The following is a 20,620-nucleotide window of genomic DNA, read 5'->3' as shown; positions in this document are numbered from 1 at the left end:
AAAAGAAGCCTATAGCCGTCCGTGAAAAGCTAGCAGATAGACAGACAGACACATTTTCGCATGTATGATATTACTATGGATTAGTATAGTATTAGTATGAAAATGGATTAGTTTGCTTAGGTCATCAATTTAAGTCATCGATCAGCATACTTAGACAATAATAGCAACTTTACCATGACATAATAGGAACCTATTGTTGCTGATTGATGTTCCAAGCGTAACCGAGGATTAGCAAGCGGAAAATTGAGGCGTAAACATATTACGACGCTCTAATAAGCAAAGCTTGGCTTTGGCCCGGAGAAAATTGTTCGTAAGCACAATCTAATGTGTTCCATGGTGTTATAGCTTTCACTTTAAACCATCTATAGAAGAGAAATTTATGTAAGAAGAAAAGAGAAAAACAATAGGTACTTATCATAATATTATTAGTTTCTTACTGTAATGTAAAACTTTTGGGTAAACTACATCGGTAAACATTTAAAAATTCCGCAAATTAACGATAATAAAACATTTTACTTACGTAAGTAGAAACGGCGCAAAAATATAACATTTTAACGTAAAACGGAATTAAAATATGACTAACTCGACCGTGAAATGAAAGCGACGAAAAATTATGAACACCGAGGTTCCGTAACAGGCAGTTTCAAAAGCCAGCCTCAAACAAAGTCAAAGTAGAGGCAGATTTGTTGCCGACAGAAATGATTTTCAAATCTCCTTTTAAGTGCAGTTTTACAAGTTTAAATTTAATTGTCGGGAAAAATGTTTTGATTTTTGAAGTAGTCTAGATACTTAGGTAAAATTTAATTTTTTTAAGAATGAAAAGTTAAAAACTACCTGTAAAACAATGTAGCGATCGGCTTCTATTTTTAGGGTTCCGTACCTCAAAAGGAAAAGAGGAACCCTTATAGGATCACTTTGTTGTCGGCCTGTCCGTCGTGCTTGTCAAGAAACCTATAGGGTACTTCCCGTAGACCTAGAATTATGAAATTTGGCAGGTAGGTAGGTCTTATAGCACAAGTAAGGGGAAAAATCCGAAAACAGTGAATTTGTAGTTACATCACACACACAAAAAAATGTGTTCATGAACAATAATTAGTATTTTCAACTTTCAAAGTAAGATTACTATACCAAGTGGGGTATCATATGAAATGACTTTACAGTTTACCTGTACAATCTGAAACAGCTTTTTTAATGCATAATAGTTTTTGATTTATCGAGTAAAATGTCGAAAAAATACGACTGTAGTGCGGAACCCTCGGTGCGCGAATCTGATTCGCACTTGCTCGGTTTTTTTTGTTTCAGTAAGAATTTCACAAGTACCTAGACCTACCTACTTAGATACTTTCTTACATCATTCTATACCTATTGTTCTCGTATGACGCATTTAACCACATCCTAAAGCCTACATAGGAATTACGGTGTATGTAATGTGTAGGTATGCAGTAAATAAGTTGGCATGTTGTGCAGTTTAATTTCATCACAACAAAAAATGTGTGGTCAAATCTAAAGTTATTGAAGTAGGTAGGCACCTACTCCCAACGTTACGAGAGTGATACATAATTAGACAGTTTCATTTTTTACATTATTATCTTAAAGTACCTACTTTCGTAGATTTCTGAATGAAATGCAAAAGAAGGCTTTTGTTCAACAATGGAACATTTAATAAGTAGTCTGCTACTGCACTTAACTTGACCTCATCGGTAATCAGTTTATTAGAACGCAAATGCTACGGACATTTCAAACATGAATCCTCCATGAATCATTGTCATGCATCGTGATTGTATACAATTTATGCACCCAATTCCGTTATGCAATGCATTCACAAATTTGATAGGTAGGAAAGTTTAAAGCAAACATCGTTGTACAGTTATCGAATAGTAATTCAAAACAGTTGCCAGAAACAAAATTAACAATCGCAATATATTTCAACATCATCATCGTGTGCCTTCTTCGAAACGAAGATTGGAGGCCATAATGCGAAAAGCTTCTCTATTTAAAAACGCCTCTTTTATCTTTGGGTAACTTACGCCCTGTCCACCCTCTTATATCGTCTAACCATTAGCGTCTTTAGCGACCTGGAGCCCCTTTGCCTTCAATTCTGCTTTCCAAAACTAATCTTGGAAATGAGAATTGAGGCTCCTCTTTGTAAACAACAACCTATAGCCGGCTCAAATTCATAGAACTATTCGTTGGATGAGCATATATACTATTTAATATGCTAACGGCAACGTTAAATGGCATTAAAAACAAAATTAATATTTCCCGCGTTTACATAGAATAGAACTCATTAGTTTCCTCACAATTTACCGGAAAATAACAATATTTTATAACGAATTCGTATTTATAATAACCTAATTCTGCTTCCTATCTTTGAATCTTTGGGGCTGTGCTATTTACGTATTAAGGTTCGGAAAAGTGGGTCCCATAATAATCAAAGGTTTCACATAAATAACAGTATTTGATGTTAAATGTCAGTTATTTATAATAGAGTGTCAATAAGCTATTTTAGACAGATGTTTTTATTTATCTACCAACTTGAATGTTTCGGTGATTGTCAGTTTACAAATCGCAGAATATGTTTTGAATGTTTTGATCAATAACTACAACGTCAAAACATTACTTACTTTTCTGAAAGTCGGAGTGCTGATTTTTAAACACTAGGTACTCTATCCCACACATTTTGTTACTCAGAAAATAAGGCAGGTCTGGCTCTGTTACTAAAACGGAACAACGGTACCTACGGTTTCTTTAGTTGTCTTCGTATTATCTTACCGTAGTGTTTATTTAATAACCTCCAAACGGACTTCTGCTAATTGCCTATATTTATATAGGCACATTGTAGTAGACCTCATAACCAAGTTATATCACCATAATGCAACACTGTTATTTCCGATATATTTCCACGCTTCGCAAATAAGTTATATCAAGGAATTCCTAGTGCATAGCTGAAGTGTATTGAACTTAAAGTGGAATACCTGTTGATACTCAGTCATCAGGCGATCAACAAGATATTGAAATGTGGGCGTTCGTGTTTACAATGCGCTATTAATGGTCGTTACTTCACACCTGACCCAATTTCTTTATAGCTCTTGATATTTTTATTGGTTACTACATGAGCTATAAAAAGTACGAAAATATTTCAACTCTATCAATAACTGTCAGATGGTTCTCTGTTGTTGAGTTCATCACGTGGAAATCGCTGTTTTTACTACTTACCTTCAAGTAATAAAAACAGCGATTTCCACGTGATAGATTCCACGCTTATTATTTTAGCGGGTTTGCAGAAATAGATCTTATTTAGTAGTTATCTTAGTGACTGCGCTCAGTAAATCTTCTTTACCTATTCCCTACCTCGAAGAATTTCGAAGAATCCTGTCTTATCCCTTTTCTTCATTATAAGGTGAACCTCTGTGCAAAATTTCATTCCGAGGTCATTTCTAGGTCCAAAGGTTTGGACTGCGTCAGTTAAGACTATGCTAAGTGCTAACTAAAAAGACCGAGAGCAGATTTTCTTGGGAGTAGGAAAAGCATTTTGCAACATGAAGAGAATAGTAGGTCACATGTAGTAGAAAATAAATAAATAATCTGCTTCTGTTATATAGACAAGAAAATTACGCTTAAGTTACGCTTAAGTACCTATATATACAAGGGAAATATAGAGGAAAAACCAAGACTTTTCGCAATCGTCATAAGCTAGTAAAAAATAATGGACATAGAAAAAGTAAAAGTGCCAAAACCGACAAAAAGAAGGTCAAAAGAAATAAGTAAATAGGATTAAGCAATTAACCACCCACAAAGCGGCAGTCTATTTTCGGAAGTACCTATCTAATCAGTAAAACCTTGTAGCCTATACTGTTTGCTCGCGATTGTTAATCAAGCACCTGTTGCTATTGCCAACACTGCCGCGGGCTTACGCATCGAAGCCTGCTTAAGAGCTTAGGTCTTGAAAAAGAATGTCAAGATGTCCTTAAGTGGTTTGTCTCCGTTCGAGATACTTTGGCACGAAAAATGTTCAAAGCCTTCACTTTCAATGAGCTTCCTTTTATGGAGTCGTTATTTTTCGTAACCGTCTTCCCTCTCGTTTAGTTAGTACTTCAGTTTCTGGTTGATGATCCGTATCGGATTAGTTTAGATGAATTGGATGTTTGTATTTTTAATGCCTCTAAGATTAATCTTCATCTCAATTGAGTTCTTTGTGTTCGGCATCACTAGATCAAATTTCATTTGCCTTGACTGTAAATTAGAAACTATCAGCGCAAATGATCATTTTCCTTCCAACTACGTACACACCGCCAAAACCTTTGTCCACAATTAAACTTCATACGTCATTAGGCCCTTCTAAATACTTGTCGAACGATTGAACCAACAACTGATGAACACATATTATTGGCCCAGGCATTGGTACTAACATGTGAAGTCGTGATAAGTTTCTGTCACTGTGCAGTCCAGTGACCCATTGACCTGATATACTGAATCGATTGTGTTGTCCTACAGCTAGTGTGGTAGCAAAAAGCAAGTGTGTAGTATCAATCTTTCGCAGAAATAATTTTTACCATCCGTTAATTATAACTCGTCAGTTGTTTTGTAAAAGTATAATTTTTATTCATAGTAAGTAGGTACAAGTTGGAAAAGAGAACAACATAGTACTTTATCTAATAACTGGTTCCAATGTTCCGATTGGACTGAAATTTCGGAGATACGTGCACTTCCGGCGACAAATCGAAATCACTTTTCGGTAGGTATCACGGACGCGGACGGGCTAATAATAAAACTGAAAAGCTGGCACTAGCTCATAGTAAATAGATTCGCATGCATAACAATAATAATTGCATCATTAAATTAGTTTCATAATATTGTGTAGGATAAAAAATTAACACATTACTCTTAGCATTAGATAACCCGTATATATATTCATGGTAGGTATTCATCTACTTACCTACATCTATATTGACGGAAACATAAATTAATTTCAATTAGTGAACATTTTTACTAAATACAATGAATCCAACTCTATAGTTGTTGATATTTCAGAAGTCATCCTCCTGTTTTGAGAGTAAAGGTTTCTATGATGAGGAACCGGCTTAGGTATTTACTTCATCATGGGGTACCTAGGTAATAAGCTACATCGTCGTATTGAGAAACAGTTCCGAAGGGATTAAATAAAACTCCAAGAATCCATTTCCAGATTTTATATTCATGTTATGATCCTTATCGTTCCCTTCTTGATATCGTTATTTAAACAATAATTTTGTAATGTCACCCTGACCCTTTATTTACATTATTGTGGTTTTATAATCAACAATTTATTATCGACTAAACAATATATTATGTTTTTATTATTGTTCTACTTTTCAAATCATCAAATCTCAACCGCAGGCCGATTGCCGTAAACTGACATGTGACATCTCAATAGAAATATCCTTAAGAATCGTGATCGTTACAGTTGATAAATTTGCTATCGCGGACGACTAATGCACTATATCGCATTTGGTCATTATCGACATTTTGATGACGTATTGGTAGCACGGACCTATTTATAACCCGACTAAATCGAATATCTATGGTAATCACTTGGTAATCTAGCAATTTACATGGACATAACAGTCTCCTAAATTTGGCTACGTTACTTATTACAAATAAGTAGTTAGTCTGTGGTAACTATTTAGAACCCCAGACCACAAAGTACAATTTTTTGTTGTTTTTCCTTAGTTTACGCGTTTGTTTTTTGTGATTAATTCTGCAACTTTGCTTGCTCCTCGGACTCCGGAGACTTAGTTTTTCTCACTGAACTTATACGCAAATGCCTGGGCACTGATTTGCCTAAGTATTGGGACCCTTATTGACGGAATGTGGCTGCTTGGAAGTTAAAACTCGTAAGTTAACAAACGTTATCATTCAATACAAGTAAAAGCTCTCATGCGGGTTTCCTCACGATCTTCCTTTTCCTTCACAGCTAAGCAAGTGATATTTAGTTGTTACAATGGTATTAAACTCCGAAAAGTTAGAGGAGTTTTAACAGCGTTTCATAAAGTACCTACCTATTATACAAATAGGCTACTTGACAATTTTTTTAAGTTGGTCTTAAATGGTTAATATTTGTCCTATTATATCAAAAAAATTAACACTATATTTTTTTGCGCCCTTTTTTTTTTTTTTTTTTTTTTTTTTTTTTCCGTTCGGGGAGGAGGAAAATCCTCATGGATGCCTCCGGCATGCCCGACTCCAACACAATGGCCTACGGACTAAAAACCTCCTCCCCACCTCCGCTCTATCTTTCAGGTAAAACCTTTGCATTGCATCTGAAAGATGGCTGTCTTTACAGTTTAGGCTTTATCTTTTTTCTGCCTATCCCATTCATCCGAGATTCTTCTTTTAATAATAGCACGCAACATTTCAGTGCATGCATTCCACTGTGATTCGCTTGAGAGCATACGAGGGACAAGATTTGTAGGCGTTATTGATTCGCCTTCTCCCTGGGCTTCTTTTCTTTTGTGCTCGAACTCCACACACTGAAATATTGCGTGCTCTGGCGTGTCTTCTGCACCGCAATACGAGCATGAGTCACTGGGCGCTTTCCCAATAGCATGGAGGTAGGTATTAAACACACCATGGCCACAAAGTGCTTGAGTTATAAACTTATCCACTTCTCCGTGTTTCCTTCCTATCCAGAGCTTTACGTTGGGGATAAGTTTTCTCGTCCACTGTCCTTTTCCTCCCTTTTCCCACTCCGTCTGCCACTCTTCCATTGTACGGTTTCGCTCTTCTTCTGGTGTCCTTTGGTCTTCACTGTTGTACATTCTTGTACGTTCCCTCGCCAATCTTTCGATAGGTATCAGGCCAGCTATTACCAACACCGCGTCCAGCGATATAGTTCTGTACGCACCGCAGATTCGTATAGCCATCTGCCTTTGTACCTTGCACAGCATATGTTTGTATTTAGCGCAATTCAGTACTCTACCCCATACCGGGACTGCATATAGCATTACAGAGTGGGAAACTGAAGCTAATACTCTCCTTTTGCTAGCCCTGGGGCCTCCTTGTTTAGGCATTAAGTGGCTCAGTGCCATTGTAAGCCGATCTGCCTTCTCCGATACTTCCTCAGCATGCTTGCAGAAAGTTAGGCTTTTATCAAACCATACGCCAAGGTATTTTAATTTATCTTTAGGTTTTATCCTGACCCCTTCCAGCAAGAATGTAATGGGCTTAAATTGTCTGCGTCCACTCAGCATAATAGCTTCAGTTTTTTCTGGAGCTAAACGCAGCCGCTTTCGCGCCATCCATCCGCTTATATTTGCCAGTGCCTTGTTTGCCTTTGTCATGAGATCGTCCTCCTTGCGGGCAGCCACCACCAGCGCTAGGTCATCGGCAAAACCCACCAAGTGAACATCCTCCCCGAAGTCGGTTCGCAGTATGTCATCGTAGAGGATGTTCCATAGCGTTGGTCCGAGGATAGAGCCTTGTGGTACCCCGCTAGTCACTCGTATGTCCGTACTCTTACCTTCACTGTCGCGCACTATTATTTGTCTATCCTGTAAGTAGCTATTTATAATGTTGTATATGTAATTCGGAAAGCCTCTCTTGTTGATTTCTTCCAGTATTAACTCCCATGGGGCCGAATTAAAGGCATTCCGAACATCCAGTGCTACCAATGCGCAAAGTTTCTTTTTACGGCGAGTACCTTGCCTGGCCGCCTCAGCGATGGTTATCACTTTATCTATTGCACCGAGTGTAGACCTACCGCTTCTAAAGCCATACTGCGCCGCTGCTAAGTCGCCATGGTCTGGTAAGAGAGTTTCCATTCTGTTCAGTATGATTCTCTCTAACAGCTTCCCATAGCAGTCGAGTAAACATAGCGGCCTATATCCCGTTGGGTCGTCCGCAGGTTAAATATTAATATTATAACCCTGTGGTTATACTGTTGTTTACAAATGCATGACGTCAGAGCACAGATAATCTATCGGCCAAACATGGCCGACAGTGTTTTCACCTGTCTAAGAAAAATATTTTTTTAAATTAAAGTTTTACGGTTTTTAGGGCGCAAAAAAATATAGTGTTAATTTTTTTGATATAATAGGACAAATATTAACCATTTAAGACCAACTTAAAAAAATTGTCAAGTAGCCTATTGAGTCCATTGCTACTGGTGGTTATGACTTCATAGTAAGTACCTCCACACTACAAGTGCTTTCTCGAGTATGTTTCCTTATGTATCTAGAGCTGCCTAAAACGTTGCTCTTCATATGAAAGTTTGGATGTTTCTTACTCCTTCGCACCACAAATATTTGGAGATAAGAAACAATTTGGATTAGCTAAATTAGTAACAAAGATACCATATACACTGATTCTAAAGTCTTCGCAGACAACGTCATACCTAAACAGAAGCTGGTAGTGCCTAGTGGTATAGATTAAGCAACACAGTAAGTGGTCACTTGCTCAGTTATCATAATTTTTTTTCAGGCAAAGGTGATACAGTGCTGCATTCATTTCTTCATCCTGACAAAGATATGGATTGGGATATGTTGTGAACTCGAGCTCTTGGACCCCGTGCAGAGACAAATAAAATAATGAACGGTGCCAGATTATAAGAAGCAGATGGTGATATAATTAAAATGTCTGAATCTAATCTACTTTAATAAAAGAATACATAAAAAATCATCAAACTGTTGTTTTATTTGCCTAAATAATTTAAATTCCAAAGTAATTTCCAAAGCTAAATCAATTAAATCAGAAAATGATTTGACTTTTGGACATTACTTTGGGGAATAATTTTAGAAGTTCCCCGAAGAGCCTAGTGGTTAGGATGTCCACCTCTGAATAATTGAAGGTTGGGGGTTCAATTCTAGGTACGCATCTCTAAGAGTTATGTCCGTTTTAAACAATTAATTATACTTAACTTGATTTAGCGGTGAAGGAAACATCATGAGGAAATCTGCATGCCTGAGAGTTCTCCATATTGTTCTCAAAGGAGTCAAAGGTATACTATTATGTTCAGCTTGTCGCTGGCTCACTATAGAGTACGGTTCTCTTGAGTGTGAGAAGAGTTTTGGCCATAGTCTACCATGCTGGCCAAATGCGGATTGGTAGACTTCACTTCACACACCTTTGATAACATTTTGGAGAACTCTCAGGCATGCAGGTTTCCACACAATGTTTTCCATCACCGTTAAAGCAATGGTATTTAATTATTTAGTTAAAATGCACATAACTGTTCTCCAAGAAGTTATAGGTGCGTGTAAAAAGTACTCTGTGATTCTCGTTTCTCAGTGTTAGTATACCTCTATATTTAATGTACTCTGTGCATCAAACCTACTAATGAAAGTCATCACATATTCTTTTAAAAGTACTTATGAGACTTACATTAATCTAAAAATACTTTTATACTATTATACTAGCTTCTAAAATTAATAATTGATTTTTTATCTAGCAGAAGAATTACTATAGCCTTTTTTAATCCCTTTCATAACTTTATTTTAATTAATATGAGTAGTAAAACGATTTGCGGATAGCTTATGTCACTGATAAAAAACACCTCTCGAGTTGTTTCAATGAAAACCTCATTTGACGTAACATTTGTCGAGGTTCTTATATGACATCAAACTTCAAAACGCGTCCGCAATAGCATTTTTCATACAATAAATTTTATCGATAGTGTAAATGAACTGTCAAAACATTTTTTTGTCCACATCTATCCTTTGTGGACTGTCTCACCGAACCGTAATAGGAAAACCATATTTTGACATTGATGCTGTCATTAAATGATAGATGCAGTCGATTCGCAATCGGCCCGCCGGTCTAACTGGCCGTCACAGTGAGAATGCGTCTATGTCCATGGTCAAGAGCGGAGTATGGATATTTCAAGCCTAACCAGAAAAATAAACCACCTCGCCATATTGCTGAAAACCCGTGTAACTAATTTTAACAAGACCATAAGCTTTACAATACTTAGTGACCATAATATACCAAATACTAGTGGCGCCCCCAGACCAAGTTTTTATATTTCTGGTCAGGGATTACATTAAATAAAAACATTAACAAAATAACAAAGGTGCGATGTAATAGATATCAGTAAGGATAGGCTGACAATCGTAACTAAAATAAAACTCCAGAGTTAATGTAAATTACTTCCGTTAAGTAAGGTCCACTCTCTCTTTATACAGGTAGTAACTACCTTTTGATCAGCTACAAAAACGTTAACAGCATTTTGATGCACATTTAGTCTTGGCAATAAAGTAATCACGAAATTAATGCGTCTTTAGCAGCGACAATTATGCCATGTACGGTAAGAGTAAGCCGCCACCCACATTCAGGCGGATGGGTTTGTCCTAGAATTTACTTTCATAAGGTTTTATTCACACCCACACAAAAATGTCGTACAAATGAAAACGTGACGCTTTAGAATTTGAGTTAAGAGTTTGACCACAGTTATAGACAAATTAGCTTTGGCGCAAGTAAGCGCTTACAAACGAACTTGCTAATGTAGTTCTTATTCATCCAAATAACTACAAAGTACAATAATTCAGGATAATTCCTAAGGATTACCTTTTTTTTACGATTAGGCTCTAAAATCTTCAGAAGTTTTTGACACAAAACGTTCACTTTTAAAACAAAACTTTCACAACGATCCACCATTTTCCTTTACATTTTGATATATGTATACCTACCTACCCATTTCTGTACATCAGGTACTAAGACCAGCCATTGTGCCAGATCTTATCTTCCACGCACTTGCAAATTTTGGAATAAACTATCTTCGGCAATGTTTCCACTAGATTCAAGGGGAACATAGGGCTATTCAAAGAGTAGATCAACAAATTCTTGATTGGTGGTTCATGGACACATTGGTGGTTCTTCTGGTGCTGAAAAAGTTCATGGGCGGTGGTAATCACTTAACATCAGGTCATATATTAAAAAAATCTAACACACTGAAGGCAGATTCCAATTCAATTACACGGCAGTCACTGCGGATCTGTCATTACATGTGGATATATCTTTACGTGAAGCGTTTCACTCCGCAAAAACAGCCGCTGTCCGCTTTTCTGTTCAAAACGTTTGATACCCTCGGTGAAATTAGAAACGTGTTGTTTTTTAAACTTCAATCTTGCTCATGCTTTTGTTGTCTCCCTGTTTCATCAACAGAAAATGTAACCGTTTCTATAGATATATGAGTGAAAAGCATGTATTATTCACTTCACTACTCTTGTATGTAATTGTATTTGTATTTTTACTTATGCGTAGGGAGAAAATAGTCAAGTTCATTTCAAAAGCAAAATTGTAATTTCTTCCATTCGACGCCATCCTCAACTTTGAAAATAACTTCTTAAACAATTTTAACAGGAATTGGGAATAAATACGAAAGGCCTATAAGACACGAAGTGCGTCGACACATTGATTGTTCTTATATTCCATCTCTATTGGCCGCTGTTTTATATCAGGACAGGGAGACAGCATAAAGATCAGGTGCCGCAGTTGATATTGAGAGTTGAATACATATTTATATCGTTCGCATGGAGACTTATAATAATAACATTAAAGTAGTTAAAGTACTCTTTTAATCAAAACTAAATATATTATGTTTAGCCTCTTCTCGTTTTGAAGTTGCCAGACGTGTTACGTAGGTACGAGGCTAAAGTCGCGACTAATGCATCGTTTAATTTATTATGACTAGCCAGTCCAGTGATTACTAGTTATTGAGCACTATTCTAGTGTCGCTCAACAGGTTGTGAGCTTATCTATTGTGCCGAAATGAGCAGCTATTTGCATTTGTATACAGTTAGGTCATTAACTGAGGTATATTTGCTTATCCTAATGGTAGTTAAACAACTACCTATTTCTTCTAGGTATTACTTTTCAAGTAGGTACCTACGTCTAAGGTTCAGTTGCATAACAAGCGGAGTTACGTTACGGTTATGGTCAAACTTTGGCCGTTAGTAAAAAATGGGTTGCACAAGTCAAAATTAATCGTTACCTTTGGACTAAGTAATATTAATGATTGACCACAGTGCACTATGTACACAGGATACTCACATAGTACAGCGCTGCTAACTCCGGAATCCCACTTCAATATTTTTCATGAGATTCTGGTCCCCCTATAGAATCTAATAGTAGTTGTTAAACCTAAATTGAAATCTACCAGTGGTACCAATATTCAAGTTATGATGCTTGTAATTTTTTAACCGACCGATTTATTAATTTCTTTAACGGTTATACTTAGTATTGTTTATTGGTTCTCGTTTGGCGCGCGGCTTGTTCTGCACGCGTCATCTCTATTAAAATAAACGCATTTATTAAAGCTATAATCGCATTCGCAATCTAGACGCACATTATCGACGTTTTATGTGAATAATGATTATTTATTATCGGGCATCTTGTAGTTACAATACAAATTTAGTTTAACCTCTACTATTAATGGATTGGTCTGGTCTTGGCCGTGTCTGGTTACTAAATACTATCCTACCGGTAAAGATTTAGCATCCCGATGCGATAGGGTATGTAGGGGTAGGTAGGTACCTATAGAATATTGTGTTTAATAAACTTGTAGGTATATGAAGCGCTAAACCCTATCCAGGTTAGCACGATTCAATTAAGTCTAGCCGCTAGATTCAGGCAGCGCAAGACCGTGGCGTGTGGAAGTCCCTACAAGAGACCTATGTCCAGCAGTGGACGTCTGTCGGTTGATGATGATGATGATGTGGTGAGACACTTACAAATAGGTAAAATCTTAGATAGCAGAACTATAATGAAAAAACCCAGCGTTACTGTTCTGTAATTTACTCAAAAGCAAAAGCTTAAGTATGTGAAGCAATACAGTTTTGGAGATTTTATGAATCTATTTTGAACCTTCTAACAAAAGCTGACTCTACGGATAATATTTCTGACTCGATTTAGTCAACTAAAAGTCAGCCCTTTCGATCTTATCAAGGGAATCTAATATCTGGAAGATTCTGTGATATTTTTTTGACTTTGATAGGTAGGTACGATTAAATTAATTTAGGTTTCAACTATAAACATTCAATAAACTAGTTATCAATCAAATATTCCTAGGTTAGGTTTTACAGGCATTATAGTCACGTCGCCACGAGGTCAGTAATAGAGAGAGAGCCAGCGCGTGCCAGACCTTCGTTATTTTATAAAAGCTGAAAGTTTCTCTGCGTATTGTCTCCAAAACAGGGAGGAACGATGAGTGACTATGAAGTTTGGATCATGGTGGCTTTGGGAGATAACAGATACTTAATAAAGATGTAAAATCATGTCATGCCTTGCCAGACAAGTATCGTGGCAACCCCCTTCCAGACACCCTTAAAATTTTAAACTTCGAAGGCGTTTGGTAGGGGGTTGCCACGATACTAAAAGTATCTGGCAATCCATGACGTGAAATCTAATTCCGATTCTATTCTAATATTACATTAATATTGACATAAGATTTTGTTCACCTGTTATCTCCCAAAGGCACCATGACCCAAACTTCATAGTCGCTGATGTTTCCTTCCTGTATTGGAGGAAAATACGCAGAGAACCTTTCAGCTTTTATAAAATAACAAAGGTCTGGCACGTGCTGGCTCTTAGTCCATAAGGAATCAATGTCACATTTGTACATTTGTATAGGCAAGTCTCCTTCATAATAGACGATTTGCTTTGTAAATAAACGCCCTAGAGACTGTACTGTAAACGTTGAATTGTGAATATAAGTCAGTCGTGCGTTGGAAACGACTTATTGATGGAAGGAAATCGACGTGTTGGTTTCAATTCACAAACTTAGCTGGATTGTAATGTTGTTAGAAGTGACGTTGATTTGAAGATGCATTTTTTTTAATCAATAGACTAGCGCTGTGTTGCAGTTAGACCTGCTTGTAAGTGATGATGCAGCCTAAGAAGGAGTGCGCTTGCCCAGGAAATGCATATTCAATCTTGACTTGAAGGTATCTATATTAAAATTGGAGGTGAAAACTGATGCTGGAAGGCCTTCCATATCCTACCGGTTCGAATTAGAAATGTGGAGGCAAATCCCTTCGTACGTGTCCGTGGAATTTTGACTACGTACAGGTGCAGAGCTTAGCGATGCCTTGCGGTACGATGTTTGACTGATACCCTGTAAATCCTGTAGTAGTCAGCCAAATTATCCGCTTACATTTAAAATTTGCCTAGCTCATCGTAGTCATAATATCAAAATTAAACTGTAACTGGACGAATTTACATTCAATGCAACGGATCGATGTAATTTTTGCAAGGATATCAAAGAGTTTTTACGAGATTTTTTAAATTCTAAATCATCTAGTTTTACATAACTTTCAAAATGACTGAACTAACTGATTCAACCATAGATTCTATTAATCGAAAACACTGTTTAAGCATTTGACGACGAATGTCGGTCTGATGTTCCGACCTATAAAGGTTTCCTGTTCCGAGTTACTATAACGGGTCACGGAAATTAGAAGACAATCGCTCCATGCAGAAATCGTACTCTAGTAAAATAATAAATAGGGTTTGGTTGACTAATGATTCATCCTTATTAGCTTGGTGTATCCACTCTCAGCCAGATATTTTCGGGAATACCTGAAAGCCTCTCGCATTTAATCGATATAGTTGGTCCGACAAAATCTACGAAAACTGACAAGACGCTCCCACAAAAATCGCCGTATCAGAGTTTCAAACAAAATTAGTCATTTGATATTCACAGCTCGTTTTTACGTTGAATTGCATTGTGATTAATGGAAAGAGGATATGACCCTCAGCAATAAGGAATACGAAGCAAAAAGAGAGGGAGTTGCATGTTGGTGGATTTATTATATTATGTAGTGTAGTAATAATTGGTACAGAACATAATCTCCTCCGCACCGAATTCCATCTTCAGAGTAAAGCTATTTGCGCGAGAAATATTGTATAAGTGCACTAGTGTAAGCACAAACCAGTTGCACTCTAGTCCTACTACTAGTCTAGGACTTCTAGTCCTTGACTCTCATAGCCCAATCCGACAGGAACGGAGGAAGATAAGGCACCGGACCGGCCGCTTTACGTGCTTTTCGAGGCACGGAGACAAAACACCGTCAACTTTCTAACCCAGGACGAGTAGAGAGGTTCTTGACAGAAAAACCCAATACCGATTATTTTTGGCCCCGGTTTGGAGTCGAACTCAGGACCCATCATCGTCAAAGAACCTTTAAGTATATGGCATTCTAGCCGCTCGAATCTATGATCTAGTTTGTTAGTTTGAACACTTTTACACTCGGGACCCTGAGTTATCCATTGAAGTACTAATTAATATTTTTTGCCATAGGTGCGCGTCCGCGAGTTCTACATCGCGATGCAGCGTTGCCCCTACATCCACGAGATGAAGGAGCGGCTGCTGGGCGCGCCAGTCGACGGAGTAGAGCGCGATCAGCGCACGCAACACGAGCCGGTCCCCGACCCACAGGTCGGCACTATCGTCAAAGTTGGTACACTTCACAATCGAAACACTGTAAATAATCAACCCACCACCTCCCCATGGCCCCAGCAACCTCGCGGTCATATGGGCTGAAACGCGGGAGGGCGTCCGTTCGATTGATACCTACTTGCTCTTGGCGTGTTTCCCGGGGTGCCTTCTTGACTCCCTACAAATTATTTTCTTTCTACTTCCTTGTCCCTATGGGTCACTCTCCCTTTTCTGGGGCAAATGTCACGGTCACAGTTTCCGCACCATATCTTAGTGTCTCCTGTTATCCACTATCCTTGCTCCCGCTCTCGCTCCTTTCCTCCGCACTCATCCCATCTTTCTCCTCGTCTTCTTCTCCGTCATCACCGCCGTACATCTGAGCCGCTCCACCTCCTACGCCACGTGAAGTTCGCATCCGACGAGACGCCTTCCGATTCAGATAGTACACGAGTCATAAATTCCAAGATCGCCCATGAGATGGATGGATGAAATAAAGGCTACAATGGAAATCAAATTACACGAGTCTGCAAGAAAGGCAACCGGCAGAGAGGAGTGGAGACGGATTGTCAAGTGAGTCACAGCTGAAATGACCGCTGACCACGACCAGCCTACCAAGACTGTAGAACCTAAGAATGAGAAATTCCAATATATGTACTTACCATAAGGTTACCCTTCTACCATGGTTTCGAGGATATGTGTAAAACGCACAAATAAGGTCGTTTCATTTTCCAACTAGACATACGCGCAATACCTAGCTCCTATTTGTAGATAGGTACTTACTTACCTTGGTGGAAAGGCAGCCTTACACTACTACAATCACATATTTATGAACTTATAAAAGCGTGTAAAGGTCGATCTTCACGGAAACAATATATCACAATAAAAGTTACGATGGATATTAGAATTCTAGAGAGGTCAATTTTTTATGAAAATACGTTGCTAAAACTGAAAAACAATATTTTCAAATCAAGAGTTTTGACCTTTGGGATACTGACCCATTTCTTTCGCCTATGTTACCGTAATCCATATTCCATATTCATCATTTCACGTCATATTAATTACTAGCAGCATGCGAGGTCGTTCAATAACACGAGAATTTTCATCTCTAAAGAATAAATAAATTTGAAGAGTACTTAACCCATTTTTGCACTTAATCGAGTGACTTTCACAGAGTTCATGTAAAAAAATATCATAAAATTTTAGTAGGAAGCCAAAATTATTTAATTACATGTAATCAGGTATTTTCAAGAAGGTTAACTACATTGTACATATCTGCCTGCTTTTTGATTAATTGGGCGTAATTAATTTTCTCCTCACCAAAGATATTTCGCGTCCTTATCACTGTCTCTGCCAAGGAACTACAATAATTAATTTTTTACACCACTCGCTCGACAATACCTTATTACAGACCTGATATCTAAGGGTTAAAGTACCTATGTCATAACATTCCTATGACTTAGCCAGGTTGTAATGTTGTACTGAAATCCATTACGCCTGGGATGTAATGTAATTTGAATTGAAAACATGCCGCATTCGAAGCAAATTATGTTCCTTACAAGGAGTTTTTTAGTTCATCAACTTTTGCTATCTCGCTATGACGTATGATGGCGTCCCTCTCACTCGCATGATTTAAAACTTGAAACACGAATCACAGAGTAAAGACGAAAGATTACTGAAAATTCCCTCCAAAACGTATCTGCGAAACGTTATACTGTAGTCACGGAACAGACTGTAGTTAGACAACACCCTCGCTACGCTCGGAAGTTACTCTATAATCCCTCGTTACACTTGGGATCTATCCCGGGCTTCCCGGCGCCCGTGACGTAAGACATTGCATTACCATCATATTGAATAATCTACTATTATTATTAAATACTCAGTGGCATTGGTAGCTTGATTCTGGTAGTCAGAAACAATACCTACCTACTAGCGATTTCAATAGTAGCTATTATTGCCGGGTAGTTTCCTACTACCACTCACTGGCGACGTTGTGCTGGTTTGGCACGAACAGACTAAAAAACCGGCCAAGTGCGAGTCAGACTCGCGCACCGAGGGTTCCTTAGTAGTCATATTTTTTCGACATTTTGCTCGATAAATCAAAAACTATTCTGCTTAAAAATAAATAAGAATCTGTTTTAGAATGTAAAGCCTTTTTACCCCAGTTGGTATTGTAATCTTACTTTAAAAGTTGAAAATACTAATTAAATTTTTTTTCACGGTTTTCCGATTTTCCCTTTACGTCTGCTATAAGACATAGGTACCTGCTGAATTTCATGATTCTAGGTCAACTGGAAATACCCTGTAAGTTTCTTAACAGACACGACAGCGAAGTGATCCTATAAGGATTTCTTTTTTCCTTTTGAGTACGGAACTAGATTATGCTAAGTGTGCAATTTTATCCTTTTAGCTGAATTCCGACGGGTACGGTTCGCACACGTCGCCGGCGCGCGCGCCTCTCGTCGCTGACGAGTGCGAGGCGCCGGCGGACGAAACAGATGCCCTCACCCCTACCGAAGCAGTGCTCCGGTACCGCGCCTGCTGTCAACCTGACACCAAACCTAAAAATGCCAAGTAAGTTCCTTCACCTTTCTACTATCGTACCGCAAGACATCGTCAAGGTCTGTAGTCTGCACCCATACGTAGTCGAAATTCCACGGACACCTACTAAGTGATTTGCCTCCGTTTCTAATTCGAACCGCTAGGATATGGAACGCCCTTTCGACATCATTTTCCCCTCTCATTTTAAAATGGGTAACTATAAGTCAAGAGTGATCTTCTAGGCAAGCGTGTTCCATCTTAGGCTGCATCATCACTTGCCAGCAGGTCTGATTGCAGCCAAGCGCTAGTCTATAAATTTTAAAAAAAGTTTCCAACAAAATATCGAAGATAGTGCACAATTTCTAAATCATTTTCGACCAGCCCTCCAATTGTGTAAGAATAACCATTTCATGGCTATCGCAATCGTCAAGAAACTCTGCCATTTGATTGGTTGATTCGCTGTTTACATTTTTTCACAGCCAATCAAAGGGCAGAATTCTTGACGATTGCGATAGCCATGAAATGGTTATTCTTACACAATTGGGGGGCTGCTTGTCGATTCCAGAAAAACTACATCAATCATTATTACAATCTCGATTGTTGTGATTGACTGAATTTATATTATTCTTGTGGCTACAATGCATATTAGACAATAGCGAGCGAGTGTTGGCCAATCAGAGGTGATCGCGTCCGTCCGTCTGTCTGTCAGCGGGCTGTATCTTATGAACCGTAAATAGGTATATAGAAAATTTTCACAGATTGTAATATTTTTTAAGGCCGCTATATGTAAATAAAAAAAATAATTAGTACATAGACTTGTACTATGGTACGGAACTCTTCGTGTGGGAGTCCAACTCGTACTTGACCTGTTTTTATTTAGTTTTCAGACCATATCATTATCAATTTTGCCTAGGTGTGCCATTTCGTTTACGATTTTTATAATATTCTAATTTCAAACTAACAAAACAAGTACCTTTATTAAACCACGACTCGTGATAGTATTTTTCAGAAGTTTTAATACAGTTCTAGCGGTCAAGCAAGTCATAAATTGACCTATTAAGTCATAGGGGACAAATAAACCGTCATAAAAAAACTTCAATAGACAATTTAAAAATAAATAAAGGGGAGGAAGTTGTAATCAAAGCACATCCACGTAGAATGGATGGTCAATCGATTAAATGGTTCCTACATAGTACATACCTACATCAAAAGAACACGTGCGGAAGGAGATTATTTGTAAATGTGTTTAAATTACAAGTTGTAGAGTCCATTTTGCAAAAGCAAAAAAAAGTTGAATACGTAAGCCTGTTGAGGTGTAATCTCGAAATGGATGTCCCTTGATAATGAGGGATGGGTTCCAAAATCATAACTTAGGTAGAAGTTTACCTTTGTTTTGGTACACCTTGCCTGGCATCCGAAGTAAAGAAATTAATGTACATCGGCTTTCAGAATGACATTTCGGCTTTGTAGAGCGTTGTCTCTGACTCATACCTATATGACGTTTTGTCGGTCTCAACGACGGCGACAATGCTCTACAAATCTGCTATCTACCTACCTTCTAAAGGTCGATGTACACTACTTTCTGCCACGTACCGTAACTAACAGTCTTTTCGCTCTCTAGACTGAATGTTCTCCGAATGTAATTTCATCAAAGATTAATTTAGCCACAAGTTCTGTTAATTAAAAAACCGAAACTGGATAATGCATTACCTTTACCTACGAGTTTAGAAAATAATTTTCTATCAGAATATTATATCTTCTACCCTTACACCTACTCATACTTTATTCCTGCCTCTACTTCGCACGTCTGTGTTTGTGATTTGCAAGTCTAACGTGTGGCATATTTTTGACGATATCAGAAATCAGAATATTATCTACTCTAACAAAATTCTTCACATCAACATCATACACATTTCATGTTTACGTCATTGTTTCTCATGTTTCATTAATGTTATGTACTCAATACTCATCCATAGTAATGAAAAGCATGAACAAATGTTTATCACTCAATCGTTTTACAATCGCATTATGCCTACATAATATTATATCTTGTATAATTTCTCGAGGGGGTAATTTTTTCGCCAAATAAACTGTGAAATTGAGTATCTTTTCCTTTCCTTTTATCGGTTAATGTACGATTAGATGGTTTAGTATTAGATGGGAAACCTATGGAAGGGTGCAGGAACTACGTCTTTTAAAAGAAATGTAACCCATTAAATTACACATTGTAAAGCAAATGAGAATTGTTTATTAAGTGTATTATTGTGTGATACGAATACTTGAACCCATGACAAGCCTACTGGATGATCAGAACGATAAAACGTAATGCCTTATTTTGTTCCGCCTGTCTGTATACGGATTTAGAGCCAGACACTATAAAGTGTTGTAATGATGCATTGTATGCAAGAAACCACAAGGTTACCGGTATTATGTCATTGACAGGACAAACTTAATTTAAATGACTACGACGTAATAGAAGTAATTAAAATAATTGCTATCAAGTGTGGCTGTTTTTATTGATTAGCTGGTGTTAAGTTGTTGGCAGCTTTGCTATGTGTTAGGTTTATAAATGATTTTATTCTTACATCATTTCAAACGATCTTGATGCTATCTAAGTGCCCTCTTATATTTGACTGACTCTTCCACTCGTTCCCAAATTATAAAATTATGCCC

At 37.8% G+C, this 20,620-nt stretch overlaps 1 protein-coding gene across 8 annotated transcripts in view; it reads left to right on the top strand.

The window, feature by feature from the left end:
• OtopLa (Otopetrin-like a) overlaps window positions 1-20,620 on the top strand; it is a 62,501-nt gene that overhangs the window by 30,849 nt on the left and 11,032 nt on the right. For 7 of the 8 annotated variants that reach the window (XM_069499249.1, XM_069499250.1, XM_069499251.1 and 4 more), the window contains exons 2-3: window positions 15,272-15,427; window positions 17,817-17,980. In XM_069499249.1, the coding sequence (XP_069355350.1) occupies window positions 15,299-15,427; window positions 17,817-17,980 (293 nt within the window). In that variant the 5' untranslated portion in view covers window positions 15,272-15,298. The remainder of the gene's footprint in view (window positions 1-15,271; window positions 15,428-17,816; window positions 17,981-20,620) is intronic. The other variant, XM_069499252.1, reaches the window with a different exon arrangement.

Source organism: Maniola hyperantus, chromosome 6 (assembly GCF_902806685.2).
Source record: "Maniola hyperantus chromosome 6, iAphHyp1.2, whole genome shotgun sequence".
Taxonomy (NCBI): domain Eukaryota; kingdom Metazoa; phylum Arthropoda; class Insecta; order Lepidoptera; family Nymphalidae; genus Maniola; species Maniola hyperantus.
Note: the sequence above shows the minus strand (reverse complement) of the source record. Positions and strands in the feature narration are given on the sequence as shown.